Consider the following 20,559-nt stretch of genomic DNA (forward strand, 5'->3'; position numbering starts at 1 on the left):
TGTAATTTAATAATAATAAATCTTTAGGTTGAAACAATGTTACAGTACAGTACAATAATTTTTTTTTTTTAATAATATATTTTACTTGTTTGAATTGTCCAATACATAATTTTTGTTTTTTTACAATAAAAAATATCATTACAATATAGAATAATGTCCATTACAATATAAAATACAATATAAGATTTAGTAAATATCCAAAATATTAGTTTATCCATTGTCATTTTTTATTATTTTACCTAGATTGATAATCTGTAAAACTAAAACAGACCATCCTAATGTGTGCCAGACAATAAAGCATTCATTGTACTTGGAAAAAGGTTTCCCAAAATTTTGTTACATAATTCTACCAAAGTTCCAAGGCATTGGACATCAGGCCCCACATACTGCATCTAGAGGTGTTTCTGTTTAATAACATCTACATTTAATTTTTGCAACAGTCATGTTTCCCAACCTGCTTGGCTTAATTTCCATCCAAAAATTCTGTGATTGACATGCTATTTATGCCACTTGCAATCATCAGATAGTGATCATTAATTAAAGAATCACTATGAACTACCAACCAAAATCATAATTAATATGGGAGAGCATATGAAGAGATCAACTGCTGTACTATTTCCTGAGTATATGTGTAATCATTCTGATCTATCCATTTTTTTAATTTCCCATCTATTCTGCTCCTCTACAGTTGCATTACCCCACAAATGATGGGCAAAGGATGTAAAGAAAAACAGCAAACAGTTCTTTATTTATGTAAACTCTAGAAGGAAAGGGATGAATCAGATTGGTCCACTTGATATTAATGGTTCAACTGTTGATGAGCCTGCTCAGGTAGCTAACAAACTGAATGAGTATTTTGCATCTTCATTTACACATGAAGAGTAAATTGGTGGGGGGGGGGGTTATCAGAGGTGTATTAAACTCTGACAGTGAGCTAAATAATTTTGTAATAACTCAGAGCAAAGTGGAGGAGAAATTGTTAAAGATAAACATAAGAAAGGCACCTGGGGTGGATGGGATCTATCCAGTTATATTAGAGAAGGCAGCAAAGGAAGTAAACAAACCCTTAACCATAATTATAAGAGCTTCCTTGGACTTGGTGGGGGGGGGGTACCCATGGACTGTAGATGTGCAAATGTGACTCCAATTCATAAAGGAGGATAAAAGGATGACAAGTAATTACAGACCTCAACTTATGGCTGAGATGTTATGAGAAATTCTCATACCCAGTCTGAAATTAACTTCTGTAGAGGTAGTATGAAGTTTCAGTTTCCGCAGTTGTCTGATTTCTTATGATTTGTGGCTTGGAGTATTGCTTTCTTGTCTTCTTGGTATGTATTTCTTTAAACTAATGATATTATTATTCTCTGCACTACAGAAACAGCTTTTAACTGCACAGACATCATGTGATAGCTAAAAATGCTTGGCATTCGAAGCCATATAAAACCAAACATGAAGTTCTCATTATAATAAATTGTCTTTTATATGCAGATGTCAATTCAAGGCATTCACATCTTTCAATGCTAAGTAAAAGTTCCTTATCAGAAAGGAATTCAGCACACAAGTGTTAAAATTTAAAATCAATGTTTACATAGCAATAGCCCAAATAAAAGGAGACCGCCATTTATTATTAAAGAGTTTAGAAAAAGCAAAACCAGATTTATTTGTATTAATTTTGGAACAGAGTATAAATTAGTTTTGCACATCACCATCCAGAAAGATGAAACTGTCCCTTACTGCACAAGTTCTTGCAAAATAATCCAGGCTATCTTCTCAACAGTTCGTACACAGATTCTTTTACATAGCAGGAGGAATATTTGCTATGTTACAAGACTGCAGGACAGTTTTCCTAGGAGTATACAAGTTTATCCACTTAATTTTTATGATGATTAGCCTCCAGAAAAATATTAATTTAAATTAGTCACCAAAATTAATAAATTCCTTGTTACACAAAGCTAATAACACTACTTCGTTGATATCACTCTAGAGCAAATCTGGACTCATCAGTAAGCAAAACTCACTGGTTCTTGTCCATAAATACATGCTGTCTGCACTAATTCAGGTGTGCTTTCTCTCCTGTGATGTGGGGATACGAGGGAAAACTCACACACACTCTACTGGCTGTTTTGCATAGAGTCTAACCTCATAAAAGATTTTAGAAAAGCAATAAAACCTCCTTTTCATGGGGGTTTATTGCTCAGATCAAACTTCCACTGAATTTTGTAAATCTCTGACTAAATTTTGTAAATCTCTGACTTCTGGAACCCACTCCAGTCTTTAGATGGCTACAGGTTTAACATTGAGCTAACCAGCAATATATACAAGGGGGGATATTCATTATCTGAGTCACCACAGTTATAAGGCATGATCAATTTTCATTAAACAAATTTTTCTACACTTGTATTTTAAAATCCTAGAGCCTTGACAAGCAAACCTAAAGCTTTGCTGCCAGTGAACTATCATGATGTTTATCAAGAATTTTGTACCTGAAGGAAAGAAAATTTGTGAAGATGAAAAGCTGGATTTCAAGATTCCTCTTAATTTAGACAATGCAATTACTCATGTTCTCAACACGACAGCTTGTGCCCTAATGTTAAGATAGTGTTTTTACCACCATGGCATCTGCATTGTAACACACAAACCAGAGAATTAAATGTTTTGAAGGCTTATTATTCATGTCTCACTTTTAGGAAATTAAAGGTTGAAACAATGTGGTAGATTTTTGGAATAAATTTAACATTTCTGACTGGGATGAAATTATTGGATGGGCTCGAAAGGAAGTTAGTATTTGTTTAATAAATAGCTGCTGGAAAAACTTGCATCCTGATGCTGTTCATGCCTTTGAAGAAGCTGATTGTAATCAAATGCAAATTTAAATCTTTTTTTTTTAGTTAGTTGTTTGTGCATCGGCTTCTGTGGCCATAATGCACCTCCCAAGGTTTTTGCAGTACTGTGATCCAAGCCCGAGGCGGGATTCGAACCCGCGACCTTTGGGTTGCCAGGCAGGCACTTTACCCACCCGGCTAGCCAGGTCGGCTTAAATCTTGTAAAAGACACAAGATTCCACAAAGTTAATAAAGAAAGCTTGAATTTCATGCAATGACATTAACAAATAAGGATCTAGCAGCATTAGACCAGTTAACCATTGAAGAAGAGAAAAATTAACAGTGATGTTGATATGATAGGCATCTCCAGAGAAATGAACCGAGGTTATGAGAGGCATTTTGAAAAATGTATGCTTTTGAGCATTTTTTTCAATAATGTCCCCAACTCTGAGTGTGCCAAAAGGGGTAAATGCGAAGTAAAAAATGCCTTGTCATACTATTTATACAATTTTATCTGACATCTTACAACAAAGAAAACAACACTTGAATTCTTTGAACTTCAAGCAGGTTCTTCTGGAGTAGGACCTAGTAAATTAAGGCACTCCTAGTATTATTAAAAAATAGTGCACATTAACTTTTTTTAGCATAATTTATTGTGATAAGAATTATTATTAGTATCATTTACTATGTTAATGCCATACAAAATATGTAATTCATTATATATTTTATATGGGATTTTTTCCCTGCTTTAAGTGGATTCACTTGAAGTGGCTTTTTCTTGGTCTCAGTTAACCACAGATAATAAGGACCAGTAACTAATACTGGTCAGACTCAAGCCTTCCAGAGGCTATTCAGTAAAAATGTTATAAGTAAATGATTCCTTTTACACAGTGACAACTGTGTTAACCCTGATGTGACTGTTTGTTTCATCAGAAAGAATAAATTCACTTTCCTGACTGTGCAAGTGGATTGTAGAATAGACCACAATCTGCTCACAGCAGTCAAGCCATGAAAGTTTATAGGTGGGTACGAATAACCCACTTGAATATTTCATGACCAATATATGTGGAAACTAATACACTCACTTTAATTATACTATTTAATAGACTACAATGTTCTAAGGATTTTTTAAAAATTATAAATTACAACATAACTCTTAAAAATACCACAAAATTCTTACCTTTAATAGGAGCACTAGCTCGAGATTGGGCAGGGGGAGGAAAAACATGCTTATCATATTCAGGGTCTTCAACTTCTTGACAGCGATATGATAAATTCCTTAGAACACAAACACAGTTTTCTACACTTTTGTTATCCATGTCATTCTTTCCAATTGCTGCTCTAACCAAATATAAAGTAGAGTCTACAAGGCCCTCACATTCTCTTAACTTCCTTCTAGCATATTCTCCTGCAGAACTTACATTTCTAAATTTAATTAAAAAAAAAAAAAAAAAAAAGACTGCAAAACATATACATTTAAGATTTCCCAGAAATTAGGTTACATACTTTTAAAATCGGCCATAAAGAAAACTACAGTAGACTGCACAATGAAAAGTAAAATATATACTGCTAAGTATATTACAAACATTTCCAATTCAAGTCATATATTATTCCTCAGCATGTTACAGAAAACATAACAGAAATATTAAGGAGTACAGTGGCTTATATAGATTTGAATGACAAAAAAGAATTTAAAACTACTGATATTATATTAGGCTACAATATCTAGGTAAAAGTAAAAGCAGGTGACTTCATAAGCAAGCTTCTAGAACCTGGTTCCTTCAACTGTCTGTTACTCAAAACAGTGGCCCAATCAGATAGCATTACAGTTTTCTGAAGGCCACTTCGGTTTATCCACTTTATCAATGGTTTTTTTTTTTTTTTTTTTGTTCAATCCATCAAAATGTAATTTTCCAGAAGTTTATTTCTTATGGCTTCTCTTAAAATTTTTATTACCATTATTTTAGGTATACATTCACGATTATAATACTGATTCAGCTATTATAAGTTCCCTCTTAAGCCTTAATTCAAATTTAAGTTTTAAGTGATTAAAACAACCAAAGACTTATTTATTCTGAGACTTCCCCTGTTAACTCATCAAAAAATTAACACTAAAAAATAACATTCTCATATTAACTGTTAATCAATGTCTTTAAAACTCTAAAATTTTTCTACTTTCTTAAATATAGTCAAAATTGTACTATCATAGTTTCTGAAGTGTGGTTTTTTTAAAGTATTTGTAGAGAAATTTTGCACAAAAACTTGTCAGCAAGTGATCATTGCCTTTGCAACTATTTGGCTTTTTGCATTAAGAGTAGTGTGTAATACTGGACATTGTTTGTTTAAAATTTAGGTTACTTAGTTTTCTTTTCCCACTAGTTCAATAAACATTACAGTTTTACACTGGTTGTTTTCAAAAGATTTATTATTGTTTTCACAGAATAAAGACAATAACACAAACCCAATATTCTCTTTAGATGGCCAATACACTGCAGAAAGCATGATACATATTTTCAAATTTTACTTGCTATGAAGCATACAAAATTTTAAAAATTGAAAGGTTAGGCAAGCTAAGGCAGACCATGAGAGGTCTCTGGCAAAGAATAGCAGCAAAGACTTCTATGCTTATATTAACAGTAGAAGGAAGGAGTTGAATCATAATGGGCCACTTGTTGATGGGTTAACTGCTGATGACCCTGCTCAGGTTGCTGACAAATTAAATAGGTACTTTTGCATCTATATTCACACATGAGGAATTCATTCGGAGAGAGGATGCCAGAAGTTTATCAAACTATAGTGGGGATGATTTTTTGTGGCTGATGCTATATAAGCTTACTTTCTTGCATCATTTGCCACTATTACTATTAATTCATTCCTCAATGATTTTATGTTTCTCAGAATTGGTGTTGTAATACTCTTTTTTCCTCATTTGGTAGGTATATTTTCTGTTTAAAATATAACACAGAAAACATACCTACCAAAATTAGAGTTTGACTATTTATTCTAACAATTTTAATTGCCTATATTTGAGAAGTTCATTGTCAGTTTTGTTGGAAAATAGCTGGCTTTGTTCAATTCCAGCTGTTTTCCAATTTTTTAGATATACTATTTGTTTTTGTACTTCCATTTTACAGATATAAAACCTATTAACATCCTTACTTTGTTCCATGTTATATTCCTATTCTCTGCAAAAAAATTCTGAAAATATATTTCCAATTCTAATATTGATATATTACTTAATTTAACATATTTATTTTCTTTGATTCTGAAAAATCACCATATTTGTTTCTGCATGCCATAAGTCATATTATAATTGGTAAGAACAATTAATCCAAAAGTCTCATTTTGATTTTTGAACTGAGGAAAAACTTGCTTTCTCAAATTTTTATAATCTTCTTTCATTTTTGTTCATAAATATTACAGAGATTTTCTTCTTTTCAGCTATTTCTTTTACCTCCACATTAAACAAAGTTATCCAATATCTCTACACAAAAGTTTTCGTTCCTCTAGAGATTCTTAATGCATGAAGAGTAAGTACTGATAAACAGATCAATAATATTGTTGTCTCTTGTAACCTCTCTAACATGCTGGTGCACAGAACAGTCATCCAATATATCAAGAAATTGTTTTCTACTCTGAGTTACCAACAACCCACCAGTGGGAGTCAATATCTGGAAAGTTAAAATCCCACACTATAAGATTCAAAGACACTATAAAACTTCTCAAATTTACTGGCTAATTCTATTTGACTATACAGATGTTCATAATTTTCATTATAATCATCACATTAATAGGCCTATAAGGCACACCGACTTTATTTTGTGTTCCTAGTGCTGATGTTATGCCAAACTAATTCAAAACTGAATTATTTCACATCAATTGGCTGCTGTACCTTGCATTCTGTGCTTCTGAAGTAAGAGCATAACTCTTCACCTCCTATCCCATCTGTAAATATTGTCAAGGGCAAAGAAATGGATTCGGCTTTCGTAAGGGATGATTAAAGTGGTCAGAGACAGTTATAAAATTCTATACAGGGGTTGTCGTTGGGTGTAATGACACAAGGGCTACTGAGGCCAAATTGTGTCTATTCATAGTTTACTTGCATGACCATACTCTTACAGTTGTTAAATTATACACTCTTGTATAGGCCAATACAATTTAAGAAGATTAAAAGTTCTTCAATATTTGCACTGCTTCCTAGGATATGAGATAAATCATGTGACAGTTAAGCTTGGAAACTGACTGAAAGTTGTTTGACCAAATGGTTAAATATAAGGTACAATCATGTAGAAAATGATTGACCGTAAGCTGGCTATGAGAGGATATGCACTGGGGTGGGTTTTCTCCCAATACAGTAAAACCCCGCTATTCGTGGTATCTGTATTCGCGGTTTCGCGTATTCGCGATCACTGATTTAATATAAAATGAAACATAAAAAAATGTGAATTTTAAAGCGCCGTGAATATTATCCGCCATAAAAAAACATGGGTGTGTCTAAAATTATCCTTCCCGGTCAAAACAGCGCTCAGTGGGTGGGGGGGGAGAGGGGTGACAAAATCGCGAGCGTGGATGTTTTTCGCTAAACCTTGTTCAGTATGTATTATGCACTTGTCATGGAAGTTTTCGTCGTTTGCTTTTAATTTATATGCTTATAAATTGATATGCTTACAAAAGTGATAAATCTACCGTTTTGCAGTGTAAAACGGACTTTTTCGAGCGTGTTAACGGACGAAAGTGACTTTATTGTGGACAAGTTCTTTCTAACCCGTACAAAAATATGGCTACGAATAACAAGAGAAATGTGAAAATATCAAAGAAGGTGATGACATTAGCAAATAAAATTGAGTTATTAGACAAAATTTCTAATGGTTAAAGTGTCTTCTCGGTGGCAAAACATTATAAAATCAATGAGTTAACGGTACGATCAATCAAGAAATTGGAAGAAAAAATCCGCCGTTGTGTCCGTGAAAACACGCTAATTGCTTCAAAAATTTGCTCTGTAACTAGTGATGTTAAATTGGAAAAAATGGAAAACGCTTTAAATCTGTGGATAGAAGACCGAACTCAAAATAAAATTCCGTTAAGTTCACTCATCATTCGTGAAAAGGCAAAACTCCTTTATCAACACTTTAGTGAAACTGGTGATAGCATTGGTGGGATAAGTTTTTTTTCCTAGCAAAGGCGTTGGTTTGAAATTGCTAATAAATATTACATTTAATATAAAATTGTTTCTTATTTTCATTTCGATGCCATATGCTTGCGTTTCACTATGCACTGTCTATGTACATAGTCATATTATGAAGGTACATATAATACATACATAGACAAAATTTTAGACTAGTTTTTCTTATATATTTCATACTTTGGAATGGAACCCCTTTATTACTATGGGAGCCATAACTCAGTATTCGCATTTTCGGTATTTGCGACACTTCTCAGGAACGTAACCCCCGTGAATAGCGGAGGTTTACTGTAACTGGAAGAGATGGATATGATGCGTAGATCCAATTCTCTGCCATGCCAATACCACTTCCTCTCGTCTGTTTCATTAGAAGCCTGAGAGCCATGTCCAGATCTGTGACTGGATATAGGAACATGTTTTGCAAAGAAACAGAGAGTCAGTGTAAGGAACAAGAGGATGTGAGAGTGGTTTTTTTTTTTTTTTTTTTATGAAAACTCCAGACATGAGGTATTAGAACCTATAATACTTAGTACCATGCATGGGTTGGAGGTTGAGAAGATGAAACAAGATGTTTGTTGACATTAGACTTTAACCTCTATAGACTGTAATTTTCAGGAAATATGTATGAGGGAAGGTTGTTCCAGAAAACAGCAGCAGAATGAATAAACGAGGAAGATGAAAAGTTTGTTCTGTGAGTTTAAAGTTGGACAGTAAATGGATGTTGGCTAGTAGCAGCATGTGTTTGGATTGTTTTGATTTGAGAGAGAGAGAGAGAGAGAGAGAGAGAGAGGAGAGAATTATACAAGCCAATTCAGAAGAACAGTGCCCATGGAAGGATCTGTGGAAAAGGCATTCAGCAGAAACAGTACGTTTATTTGACAGAGAGCGGAGAGACTCTGTTAGAGATGAGTCATAAATTAACCTAACTGCCCTCTTCTGAATGGAATCTAGAAGCCTGATAGAGGTTTTGGGGGCATCACCCCAGATGTGGGAACAATATTCCATGGTAGGGTGGATTTGCAATTTGTACAGAGTGAACAGCTGTTTGGGAGAAAAGTAACGCTGAGAGCAAAAGAGAAAACCAAAGTTTTTCAGATGTAGAGGAAGCAGTATTTGTAATGTGCTTGTGAGAAGTCAGAGTAATCCCCAAAAGAGGTATATCAACTTGCCTAGAAATCGGAGTGTCACCAAACATAAGCATAGGAGCAGAAGAATCCTTTTTGCAAGATATAAGACAGCCCTGGGTTTTAGAAGGATTGAAATCAACTAAGTTGTCTTTGTCCAAATGGAGAATTACCTGGAGACCGGCATTTAAGGAACTGATAGCGGATATTCGAGAAGTTGAAGCTGATTGAGCAGAGCAGGGTTTCTCAAACTGGAATGCCATGTACTATCATCAGAAAACTATGGAGAGGATTTCTGGTCAATTGAAGAAGGTCATTAATATACAAGAAGAAAAGAGTAGGGGAAAGAACTGAACGTTGTGGGACACCAACATTAGTGGAGAAGTTAGAAGACAGAGGGCCATCTACTATCACCCTCAGCAGTCAGAGAGAAAACTGGATAACCAATTACAAAAAACAGTTGGCAAACCATAAGATGGAAGCTTAGACAGTTGGCAAACCAAAAGATGGAAGCTTAGACAGTTGGCAAATCAAAAGATGGAAGCTTAGACAGTTGGCAAACCATAAGATGGAAGGGGGCTTAGAGGGGAACAGGTATCCTGTGTGTTATCAGACACTCAGCCTAAAACACTGATGGATCCAATATCTCTCTATTACAGAAGATTTAGGAGAAGTCCGGTTGGCCTGCTTCCCTAAAATCCACTCATGCACACCTTCTCGATGGTAAGCCCTGTTATGTCACTTAGGTGGCAACGAACGTGTAGAGTGGTTCTCTTCAAGACGCCTGGTCAGCGTGAAGAGGAAAAGGCCAAACCCTCCAGCATATGACAGCACGACAAAACAAATGGCCCTCAGTCCCCAGCAGCTTTCACTCTCCCTCTTATGGCAGCGAGAGGATCAGAGTGGAAGCAGCAGAGAGTGATAAGAATCTCTGGGTACAACCAGGCTGCCATGAACGGAAACTGAACTTGGCCTGTTATAACGTAAGATCACTCATCGGTGAAGACAGGATATTAGAGCTGGAAAAGGAATTAGAAAATGTGAATTGGAATAACATCAGTTTGGCTGAAACAAGAAGAAGAAATGAATCACTTATAAGTTTATCAAGTGGAAATCTGCTGTACACCAATGGAAACAGTGAAAGGAGTGAAGATGGAGTTGGGTTTCTGGTCCATAAAGATTTTAAAAACAACATTTTGGAATTCAAAAGTACATCACCAAGGGTGTCAAGACTAATACTCAAGATTTCTAAGAGGTACAAGATAAAGATAATGATTTATGCACCAACATCAAGCTATGATGATGAAGAGGTTGAAGAAATGTACGCCGAAATTGAGTCTTCTAGATGAGCAGAAAATCCACTATTTTCTGGTCCCACACTATTATTATGGGGGACTTCAATGCTAAGGTTGGAAAAAGACAAAACAGCACAGAAAGGGGAACTATAGGAAATTTAGGAATTGGTGAAAGAAATGAGAGGTGAAAGACTTGTGGAATTTGCAGAATCTCAAGGACTGTCAGTAATGAACACTTTTTTCAAGAAAAGGGTGAACAGAAAGTGGACATGGAAGAGTCCAAATGGATTAACTACTAATGAAATCGACTTCATCCTCACTAACAGAAGATATATTGTGAATGATGTTACCGTCCTGATTTAGGTAAATGTTGGAAGTGATCACAGAATGGTAAGATGTACACTTGATACAGATGTAGGAAAGGAAAAAACTGACTCGAGTAAATAATACAAAGGTCTTTGAGATAACAGAAGAGGAGAAAAAATGGTATGTACTGGAACTTAAGAACAAGTTTGAGCTTCTGCAGACTGCTCAGGACCAAGATATCGACGAGGAATATTAGCATTAGCATTAGCATTAGCAGAGGCATATGATGCAAGAAAGCAAGCTTATTCAGCATCAGCCAAAAAAAAAACAAAAAAAAAAAAAAAAAAAACCCACTCCCATTTCACCCCTCCGTTCGTTCGAAATACCTGTCCAGTTGAGCTTTAAATTTGTTTAGGCTATCAACTTCAACAACCAGTGATGGAAGTCGGTTCCACCAACCAACCACCCGCTGGCCAAAGGCAAATTTCCGCACATCTATCCGACATCCGTCCTTCCTCAATTTGAATTTATGCCCTCTGAGGTGATTATTCTGAGAAAGATGAAGAATCCCATTGGCATTGAGCATGCTCAAACCATTCAAAGCCTTATACACCTCTATCAGATCACCTCGCCGGTGCCTAGTCTCCAGACTCTGTAATTTGCAAAACTTAAGCCTTTCTTCGTAAGAGCAACCCTTTGTTCCATTTACTAATCTTGTTGCCCTTCTCTGTACCCGTTCCAGCAGCTCTACATCCTTCTTGAAATGAGGCCTAAAGACCTGTATACAGTACTCAAGATGTGGCCTTACCATTGCCTTATACAAGGGAATAATCACCTCCTTATCCCTGCTAGAAAAATTCCTGTATATCATTGATAAGACACCATGAGCTACTCTTGCAGCTCGTCTGCACTGCTCAGAGAACTTCATATCTGCCTGCACAATTACCCCCAGGTCCTTTTCATTCTCCACAACTTTCTGAAAGAGATAAAGCCCAAGAAACCTATAGGGAAAAAGAAATCCAAAGAATTAAAAATTAGTCAAGAAACACTTGTCATGATGAACCGAAGATGACAGATGAAAAGCAAGAAAAACACTGACAGGGAGAAAATTGAGTACACTGAGTTATGCAAAGCCATTAGAAAGAGACTCAGAGAGGACATAAGAAGATTTAACACAAGAAAAGTAGAACAAGCATTAAGGAAAAACAAAGGATTTAAATCAGCACCCATGAGCAGTAATACAGAAAGACGAATGATACTGAAACTGAAGAATAGCGATGGTGTACTTATAAACAGCAGAGAAGGCATAATTCAAATAGCAGAAGACTACTATAGAGAATTATACAAGGAGCGAGGGAATGATGCCAGCAGTGGGGAAGATGGATTGCAAAGTAGCAACACATACAACATACCTGATATTCTTCCTGATGAGGTAGAACATGCATTGAAGAAAATGAAGAATCAGAAAGCCCCTGGGGGAAGATGAAGTTACTGTAGAGTTGTTAAAATTGGGAGGAAGAGACATAACACAAAAACTGGCAAGGCTCTTCACAAAGTGCATTAGAAAAGATGTGACGCCTAATCAGTGGAATAATGCAATCATAGTTTTGCTGCATAAGAAAGGAGATAAATCAGAAATTGGAAATTATAGACCAATTAGCTTGTTATCAAACATCGACAAGTTGTTCACAAGGGTCGTTACTAACAGATTAGAAAGAATACTTGATGAGAATCAACCGAAAGAGCAAGCTGGCTTTAGGACAGGATTCTCAACTATGGATCACCTTCACGTAATATCACAGCTAATGGAGAAAGCAAATGAATATAAAACACCATTATGCCTGGCATTTGTGGATTATGAAAAGGCATTTGACTCCATACGGCAATGTATCGGCACTGCAAAAACAAGGCATAGATACCCCATATATATTATGATTTTGAAGAAAATATATGAGAGTGCTACCTCCTTTATTAGACTAGACAAAGACAGTAGGAAATTTAAAATTGAGAAAGGAGTTCGACAAGGAGACACAATATCTCTGAAGCTGTTTACTGCTTCCCTTGAGGAAGCTTTCAGATGATTAGACTGGTCGCAGAAAGGAGTCAATGTGAACGGAGAGTACCTAAACCATTTACGATTTGCAGATGGCATTGTGGTCATAAGCCACGATCCCAAAGAATTAGAGGAAAATCTTAATCAATTATGCAGAGTTAGTAAGGATTTTGGACTAAAGATGAATATGGCTAAAACCAAAGTAATGATGAACAAGTATGCCACGGAAAGGGATATAATGATTGGAGGAGCAGTAATTGAAAAGTCATATACTTATCTGGGACAAGTTATTAGGAACTGGAAAGTTGCTGGAGAGGCCTTCATCCTGCAGTGGACTGAAAATGGCTGATGATGATGATGAAGATGGAAGCTTATTTAGAAGGCCTTTATGCCAAACACATTATTTTAGAAAGAGTAGAAGTAATTGCAATGGGACATAATTGGATGAGAGAGATTTTTCACCCTTTTTAGGAACCAGCTGGATATGAGCAAATTTCAAAGCAGAAGGAAAAACACCTTTGGAATAAGAAAGTGAAAAAAGTTGGCAAAGAACAGGAGTAAGCTCAGGAGCATACCTTTTGAGAACAAGTGGAGAAATACCATCAGGACCTGGAGCTTTCTTAGCATCAAGATTCATCAATATCTTTCTGACATCCTTTTGACAGAAGACCACAGGAAGCATTGAATGGAGCATGTTGGGAATGGTGGGGGGTGTTTTACCAAGCTCATTAATACATGAGTTGGAAAAAAAATGGGAAACTAGCAGGTGAACTTTATCCTTCACTGAACAGACAATAGAGCCATCTTGTTCAAGCTTTGGCACGAGACCAGAATGCTCAGCTACCATTAGGACAAGAAGCAAGTTTTCTGCTCTTAGCATGTTCAAAATTTAGTTTGAACTGATTAATAACTGCTTTACAATTGTTGGGATCTTTGGTGTAGGCAGAAAATGAAACTGAAGAATTGGAAACAAGCTAATTACGATATACAAAATTCTTCTCTTGAATAGCCCTAGCACATTTATTGGAAAACCAAGGTTTAGAAAAAGGACGAGTGGAGTGTGGAATAAAGCATTCCATTCCTACAAGAATAATTTCACTGACACAATCTGAGCAAATGTTGGCATCAGAAGTTTTGAAATAGTAATCCAACAAAGGAAAAGAAAAAAGAAATCTCACATATCATCCCATTTGCATTCTTGTAATGATAAACAATACGAGGTTGGGAATAGCCATGAGATAAAGGCTCCATTGGATAAGAGACTATCACCAAGTTGTGATCTGAGGTGACTAAAGGTTTCACTTCCAACGAGTACTTAGAAGGGTTGTTTGTGAGAAAAAGATCTAGTGTGTTGACTGTATGGTTAGGATTCTGGTAGGTTTGTTTGTTTGTTGTTTAGGAGCATTAGCAACTAAGGCCATATTGCTCCGGGATATGCGATGGTCATTCCCTGACCTTTCCGTATTTGGTGGTGACGGGCTCGAACCCCGGTCTAATCAAGAAGCGTGTGTTACACACTGCTGCTCCTTCCCACCTGGCTACGGAGGCGCCTGATTCTGGTAGGTAAATGAACAATCTGTGTGAGGTCATTAGTAATTGCAAAAGCCTCAGCATCTCAACCAGGTGTGACTAGAAAACAGAAGCCAGCTGGAGTAGTACTGGTATTGGTATGGGTGTTTAAGGGCACAAGGGCAGCTTCGGCCAAAATGTGCCAGTTCCTATATTATCATTCTATAATTATATAATAATTTGGTTCAATTTGGCATCAGAATTATTCATATAAGTGTATCTGTTTAAGGAAAGTAAACAGTTCAACCAGAATAGCATTATTTCCAATGATGTGGGTAAGTAATAGAGATTCTGGCATTCATGACAGAGTGGAAAGTATTTTTCTAAAAAGGGAAAAGTGTGTACATTCTAAAAGTATGTTTGACTGTAATCGGTGATGTACAATGCTGCTTTTTAGAAACATCGAGGTGGGGGCATCCCCAGTGAGAAGAAACATATGGGTTAGGCATGTATGTCCTATCCTGAGTCTTGATAGTACAACTCCTTCCTGTCTGTTTTGTCTGAAGCTGGAATTCCATAATGCTATTACTCCTTTGATGTGGAGCAATTTGTTATTAATTTGTGACTTCCATATTTCTGACCACTGAAATGTACAGACATCTTTTATATGTTTCAAATAATCCACTTATGGTACTTGGTAAATTTCTGGTGCTGTACTATTTGGTTGTTTGGCTGCCTGATCTGCTCTTTCATTACCTGTGATTCCAGTATGTCCTGGGATCCAGAAAAATTTCACCGAATAATTTTTATTCCATAGATGGCTTAAACAGGAAAGGATTTGTTTTATGATTGGATAAAATACTGAATATTTATTGTCCAGGGCAAACACAGCACTCATGGAATCTATGTATATTAAACTGCTAGCATTGGCGAAAGTGTTGATTTTCTTTAAGGCTAATTTAAGTATGTACAATTCTGCAGTGTAGCTGTAGAATTGTACAACCAGAGTGATAAGGAGACTGTAAAAGAAGGAAAGACAGCCGTGGCACCAACGGCAGAACATGTTTTGGAGCCATCTGTATTATACTAGGCAGCTTTGTGTATTGTTGAGGGCATATTCTTTATGTATTTGTTTTATATTTTTGTCTGCAGGGATTTCTTTACCCCACTACTGAAAGTAGGTATCATAGGAAGGGAGGTTTACAGATCAGGGTGGATCAGGTATATCGGTCTCTTGAAGTATATTATCAAAGTTAATATTCCAAGTGTGAAGCAAATCTTTTTATCTAATACCAGTGGGTTTATTTTCAGTCGGTTTACTGTTATTGAATGCTCTACATTGAGGATTGGTAAGTATCGGTCGAACAGGATGGGTTGGAAGGCTTTGAATTTTGGCTGCAGAGCTGAGGAGTAGCATTTTCCTTCTAAGGTGAAATGGAGATTCTTGTGCCTCTACATACAGGCTCTGGACAGGGGATGTTTTAAATCTGCCTAGGGCAGTATGAAGGGCACTCTGTTGGATGGTATTAAGTCTAGTCAGTGCACTTTTCCTGGCCTGAATCATAGACAACAGCACCATAATCTAAACGAGACCTGATAAGAGCCCGATACAACTGTAAAAGAGTACAGTCAGTCCTCGTATAGCACGATAATTGTGTTCCTAGAAACCCTCGTGCAATGCAAAATCGCGCAACATAAACAGGCCCTATGGGAAAAATAGGGTTAGGTGCCGACCACCCAAGATTGAACACACATTGGTAAACAAAACATTACCAAACACAATAAATAATCGTAATAAAATACTTACGTATTTTATAACGATTAAAATACGTAATAAAAAATAATATTATAATATTTTTTATTATTATTATATTATATTTTATTATAATATAATAAATAATAAAAAATACGTAAGTATTTTTTACAAATAAAATACGTATTTTATTACGACTATTACGTAATAAAATATTGCTAATGCTTTTGCTTCTATTGTGAAGAAACTTGTTTTTTGTTGGATTTTCTATCCAAACAGATGATAGCCGTTCCATCTCTTCCAATTCTTTGTGCCTTAATCTAATGGATTTTAATTACCCTTTGAGTTGTTCCTGCTATGAAAGTTGTTTTTATTTTCTCTGCATTCTTTGTAATTCTCGGCATTGCCTCATTTAGGTCTGTAGCACGTGCAATATCACATGGTCTTTCATTTCGCTCAAAGCGTTTCACAGTTTCATATTTTTTAGCTATCGACAGTGGCGGACTGGCCATAAGCCTTACCGGGAAAACCCGGGTGGCCGGTGTGATTTTGGCCATAAACACTAGTGTGAGGACACTGCAAATTTTCCCGGTAAGAATTTTTGACCCAGTCCGCCTCTGTTTATCGATATTGCTTTTTTTTTCTGTCTGAATCTGCAGTGTCTTCACCAGGACGCTTCCTTTTCACACCTTTTAAGTATTTTACTCATTTTTAGGAATAAAGCACAATTACAAAACGAGGAGGCACGCTTGATACACATAAACAAAGCTGCGCGCATGTAGCAACTGAATAAACAACACCGTAAAGGCATAGATGCACTATTAACACCTCACATTTTACTGAAGCACATTTCTAGGGGTTACTACCATAAAACAATAAAAACAATTTACAGTTGCGTTTCTGCTAGTGGAATCTGTTATAAACTGGTAGTAAACTCAATCTAATTGCATTTGCGATTATACCGATAGCTGGAATTGTGTTGGTTTTTACGTTATTATGGTGAAATGTGTTTCCCCTTCACTGATATAAAACACATAAATACATTTTCAGAATCTCCTCTTCATTAATATCGTGTTGCATTCAGTTGGGGTGATTCCGCGTTCGACTGCCATTTCTTGTAAACACAAAGGCGAATCGTGCATAAGTGAATTCGGTTCGTGTTATATAAGATATCGTTCCCCTATTTATAAATCGTGCATGATCGAATTCATGTAATGTAAACACATGTTATACGAGGACTGACTGTATATCTATCAGCACCCCATGTCATGGCAGAAATGGATCTAAGTATATCAAGTTTCTTTAAACAGACAGTTCGGAGGTATGTTATAGGTGAAACAAAGTTAAGTTTGGCGTCCAACATTAAACCTAGGATTGTTGTTGTTGTTATTTGGTTTTTAGGAGCATTAGCAACTAAGGCCATATTGCTCCGGGGATATGCAGTGGTCATTCCCTGACCTTTCCGCATCCTCCGTATTTGGTGGTCACGGGCTCGAACCCCGGTATAATCAAGAAGTGTGCGCTACACACTGCTGCTCCTGCCCACCTGGCTACAGATTAAACTTAGAAAATGAAGGTTACTGGTGAGAAGGATCAGTTGTTTTTTTAATCTGAGTTCTGGTTCTGGGTGTAGCTTTTGTTTTTTGCAGAAATGGACTGCAATTGTTTTTTGTTCAGATAAACGATATCCATTCTGATGTGCCCATGTCTTCAACTTATTTATGGAAATTTGCAGCTGTCTTTCAATGGTATGAATATTTTGTGAACAGCAAGATATATTAAGATCATCAGCATACATATATAGTTCTATGGTATTGGGGATGTTTTGTGTTATATTGTTCAGTCTAAGTGAGAATAGGGTAGAACTAAGTACTGATCCTTAAGTACTGATGGGACACCTTCTTGAGTGTGGGACTGAGAAAATACAGATTATAGCAGACCTGAAAGGTTCTCTGTTGAAGAAAATTTTTGATGAATTCTGGTAAGTGCTTTCGCAATCATATGAAAAAAAGTCCTCTCAATATGCCATACCTCCAGGTAGTGTCGAAAGCCTTTTCTATGTCAAGACTTACCATAACAAGATGTTCATTTTTGACGTAAGCATTACGGATGTTAGTCTCAGCTTTCACCATCAGATCCAAAGTGGTTCTGTTTTCTCTGAATCCAAACTGATTGCTGTTCATAAGTTTTTTAGTTTCAGGAAACAAGGTAAGTCATCTGTGTATTATTCTTTCTAGAATTTTACTTAGGCAGCTAGTGAGGGAGATACGTCAGTAATTTTGTGACAGTGATTGATCTTTTCCTGGTTTAGGAAAGGCTAAAATAACAGAGTGATGTAGGTAGAAGGATATGCACCTTCAAGAAAAATCCGCTTATAGAACATTAATAATAAGTTCAATAAGTTCTGTTTATATGTTTCAGCATTACATAATAGATTCCATCAGGTCCAGCTGCACTATTGGGTGATCTGTTTAATGCTGTTTGCAGTTCATATAGGTTAAATGGTTGATTATAGGCATGATTTTGGATTGTATGGAAGTTTATCTTGTATCTTTCCACTAAAGCTTTGATTTAAAGAAAGGAGTTGTCATATGCTGAACTGGCAGATGTTTGGGAGAAAGTCGCTGCAAGGGCATTAGCTATTTCTTGAGAAGATATTTCTTGTCCATTCTTTTTTAAGATGGGAGCAGGAGGAGGAGGTAGATATTTACCATTAAGTTGTTGAATCTTTTTCCAGATAAGTCAACTGCTTATATCCTTTGTGATAGTGGAGGCAAACTGTATCCACTTTTGCCTTAAGTCTTTTATATTGACTTAGGTTGTTCGTAGTTGGAAACTTCCGAAGAAACAGGTTCCAAGCTTTATTTTTTTCCTTTTTCGCATTGCTACAACCTTCATTTCACCAGTGTTTAAGATTTTTGTGTTACATGCAGAGGCCTGAGGTATTGCTTCGGAAGCTGTGGTTAGTATTTCCTCGGTAATATGCTCAATGACTTCGTCAATGGGTTGTACCATCCAATTACCATCATCTCTCAGGGGATATTGCTTTCATTCACAGCTTTCTAGGTGGAAACAATTTGCAATCACAGTTTTCTGAGAGAAATTGCACAGCATTTCAATAATAAATAATAGTTTCAATATATAAGCCTAGAATTTAGAACAGTTTATTAAATGATTATAATGATATATAATTAATATGTGCAAAGAGAGATAATGCACAATGCGCTGGAGATGAGAGATGACAGCAGCCGCCAGCTTCTCCCATAAGTAATTTGGTAAATTCCGACTTGGAATTGGGAGTGAATGAAAGACACTTGGCTTCACACTAAACACGTGCATAAATAGAGAATAATACTATTATCATGCATTTCTATTTTGCAATGTTGACTATAATAGCACATCTGATAGCCAATCCATTAATGAAAAGAAGAACCTCACAAAATGAACACACACTAAACATATACAGGCACCACAGTGGGAAAAAATTTATAGGTAGAAACACATGAAAGGAAATAAATATTGATATTTGAACCCCATATGTGTAGATTATTTCTTATATAATGCAAAAAAAATTTAATAGTGCAAATATGTCATGTGCTCACTCTTGTAAGTAAAATTTTCATGATAGTAATACTATGTATTAAATGAAAAAGTGGTGGTAAACATTTAAAAAAAAAAAAATTTAAATATACCTTTAAATAAAAAATTTGTAGCTCTGCCCATTGTAATGTAAAAAAAAAGTGGCACGAAAAAGGTAACAATTTTAAATTAATTCTTGCAAATTATTAAGTTATAAAATTGCACACTTCATGCGAGGACACACATGCTCACAGGATGGAATTGGCAGGCATAGGTGTGTCTGCCCATAGTCTTAAAGAAAGCTAGCTAAATCCTTTAACAAATACAGAAAATTTGATTAACTATGTTATGTGTCAGCAGATATTAGCATTAGTATGATGCAAGAAAGCAAGCTAATACAGCATCAGCCAAAAAAAAAAAAAAAAAAAACTCTTCCCATTTCACCCATCCATTCACTCCAGATGTCTGTCTAGTTCTGCTATTGAATTTATTTAAGTTGTCAACGACAAATGGAAGTTTGTTCCAGCACTCAACCACACACTGACTAAAGGAAAATTTCTGCACATCTATTCTACAACTTTCCTCCATATACTACTAAAAACATTACTATATCTTTAGAAGTATTAAGTGATCAAAGTATGTGCTATTAAGGATACATTAGTGTAATCATTGACAAAATGTAAATCATATAGTAAAATAAATTTAGCATTATGTAATGTAGTTTACATTGTTATTCTTTACATAGTTCAATATATGTTGTTTAGAATTATATTAGAACCAGCATGCTTTTCTCTGTTTAGCATAACTAATCATTTCCATTGCACAAAAAAAAAAATTAAAAAAAAAGAAGAAAAACTGGAATTTCAGTTCTGACTGTTTAAATGAAATACAAATACAAATATTCCATAAAACTAATCCTTAATACCACTTCAG

At 35.8% G+C, this 20,559-nt stretch overlaps 1 protein-coding gene across 5 annotated transcripts in view; it reads right to left on the reverse strand.

Moving 5' to 3' along the window:
* The window catches only part of LOC150087042 (catenin delta-2-like), an 863,363-nt gene that overhangs the window by 247,619 nt on the left and 595,185 nt on the right, over nucleotides 1-20,559 (reverse strand). For all 5 annotated transcript variants that reach the window (XM_090372913.1, XM_090372911.1, XM_090372910.1 and 2 more), the window contains one exon: nucleotides 4,006-4,250. In XM_090372913.1, coding sequence (XP_090229039.1) covers nucleotides 4,006-4,250 — 245 coding nt within the window. The remainder of the gene's footprint in view (nucleotides 1-4,005; nucleotides 4,251-20,559) is intronic.

This window comes from Mastigoproctus giganteus, chromosome 4 (assembly GCF_048544385.1).
Source record: "Mastigoproctus giganteus isolate SK-2022 chromosome 4, ASM4854438v1, whole genome shotgun sequence".
Lineage (NCBI taxonomy): Eukaryota > Metazoa > Arthropoda > Arachnida > Uropygi > Thelyphonidae > Mastigoproctus > Mastigoproctus giganteus.